Here is a 1,545-nt window from a genome sequence, read left to right on the forward strand (position 1 = left end):
TTATCGAGCGCAATGATTTCAAAAATTTCATGAAACCACTAAATTTGGTTCAAATATTTTCGTTTAAAATAAAATTCTGCAATATAGCCATCTATATGGTACTCGCGATGTCCATAACAAGAGATGTTAAAACAGACTTTTCGCCAGATACGCTCAATATTCTACGTATGTGCTCCTGTATCAGGACCCACGAAATTATAAAAGTGATTAACAGTCAAATGCTGAAATCCTTCCGTATCTAAGCAATTATATGCTTTTCAACAATTAGAAATAATCATAACTCCCGGTAGAACATTTGCTTTTATAACATTCATCAATGTCTCAGTTAATCTGTCCGGAACAGAAATAACAAATACTTCTTTTGAATCTCTCTCGAATATGCCAAACAACCACTGTCCGTCAATAATACATCCCCAGTAGTATTTTCTCTTGACAAATTTTGCTTCATCAATCTCAACAATATAATTCGGTCCGCCAATTTGCTTCGAGTTTACGATACACCACAACAAAATAGCTTCTCGAATAAAATTTGATCAGTTAACGATGGTATACAAAATTATTTCAATTTCTCGTTCCAGAAAGTTGTGATGTGGTGGGTTCATAGTAACGAAATATCCGATAAATCTGCAAGTTGCTTCGATGGAAATATTGGTGTTTTCAAATCACGTACCTTTCTGAATCGTTGCACTGAACGAACACGATACAATCTGAATCGAGTGACCTTATTTCACTTTTCTCCTCTCTTGACATCTCCATTTCAACCTAGAATTGTCAAATGTTGCTTTTCCCACAACATAAACATGTTACTGATTTCTTAATTACGTGATACGACTTAAGAAATTCCAATAACTCTTCTTGATTGTCGCACATCAGCATAAACAATTTTAGATTCAAAATACAGCTTTGACAATACATTGTCTAAATATATGTATATCTGATCGTGTACTGAAGGAAACTCTCATTACATACTATTATACAAGCAAATCATGTCCCATACTGTTTTGTATATAAAGCCGATTAGAAACAAGAGAGAAGAAAGGCGAAGAAAAGTACAGGGTGCCTCAAGGCTTGGCACTTCATAGCAATTGATTTTATTTTTTTTTTTAACTCAAATTAGAAATGGAAGACAATAAGCTAACTCAGGAAATGAAAAGACACGCTGTAATCGTCGCTATACACGCGAATCACAGCGATCTTAAAATCTCCCGATTTTTGAAAGTCGCCCAATCTTTTGTTAACAAAGTTCGTCGAGAGTTAGAAGCATCTGAAGGCAATGTGGAAAGTTTTGCCAAGCGTAAAAAACACGTAGCACGTTCTGATAAAGTTAGAACATCACAGTTTGTGCAAAAAGTTCAGGGCATTATTGATGAAGACCCTTCAAACTCCATAAGGGCAATATCGAAAGATCTTCAAGTTTCTGAGTGCATAATTCGTCGCATTATCTACGAAGACATCCGGTATAAGTCTTACACGATGCGTAGAGGTCAGTTCATGTCTGCACAAACTCGAGAACAGCGATTCATTCGGACACAACAACTCCTAAAC

The 1,545-nt window shown here is 35.7% G+C and overlaps 1 protein-coding gene across 1 annotated transcript; it reads left to right on the forward strand.

The window, feature by feature from the left end:
• Positions 1 to 1,119: 1,119 nt before the first annotated feature.
• On the forward strand, positions 1,120 to 1,540 carry LOC106750874 (the record flags this gene model as incomplete). The annotated part of the gene is made up of 1 exon (XM_014631481.1): positions 1,120 to 1,540. A coding segment is annotated over exon 1 (421 nt), but the record flags the coding sequence as incomplete, so codon positions are not given.
• Between the last annotated feature and the right edge of the window lie 5 nt (positions 1,541 to 1,545).

The sequence above is a fragment of the Dinoponera quadriceps genome, unplaced genomic scaffold (genome assembly GCF_001313825.1).
Source record: "Dinoponera quadriceps isolate SergipeBrazil2010 unplaced genomic scaffold, ASM131382v1 scaffold7102, whole genome shotgun sequence".
Classification (NCBI taxonomy): Eukaryota; Metazoa; Arthropoda; class Insecta; order Hymenoptera; family Formicidae; genus Dinoponera; species Dinoponera quadriceps.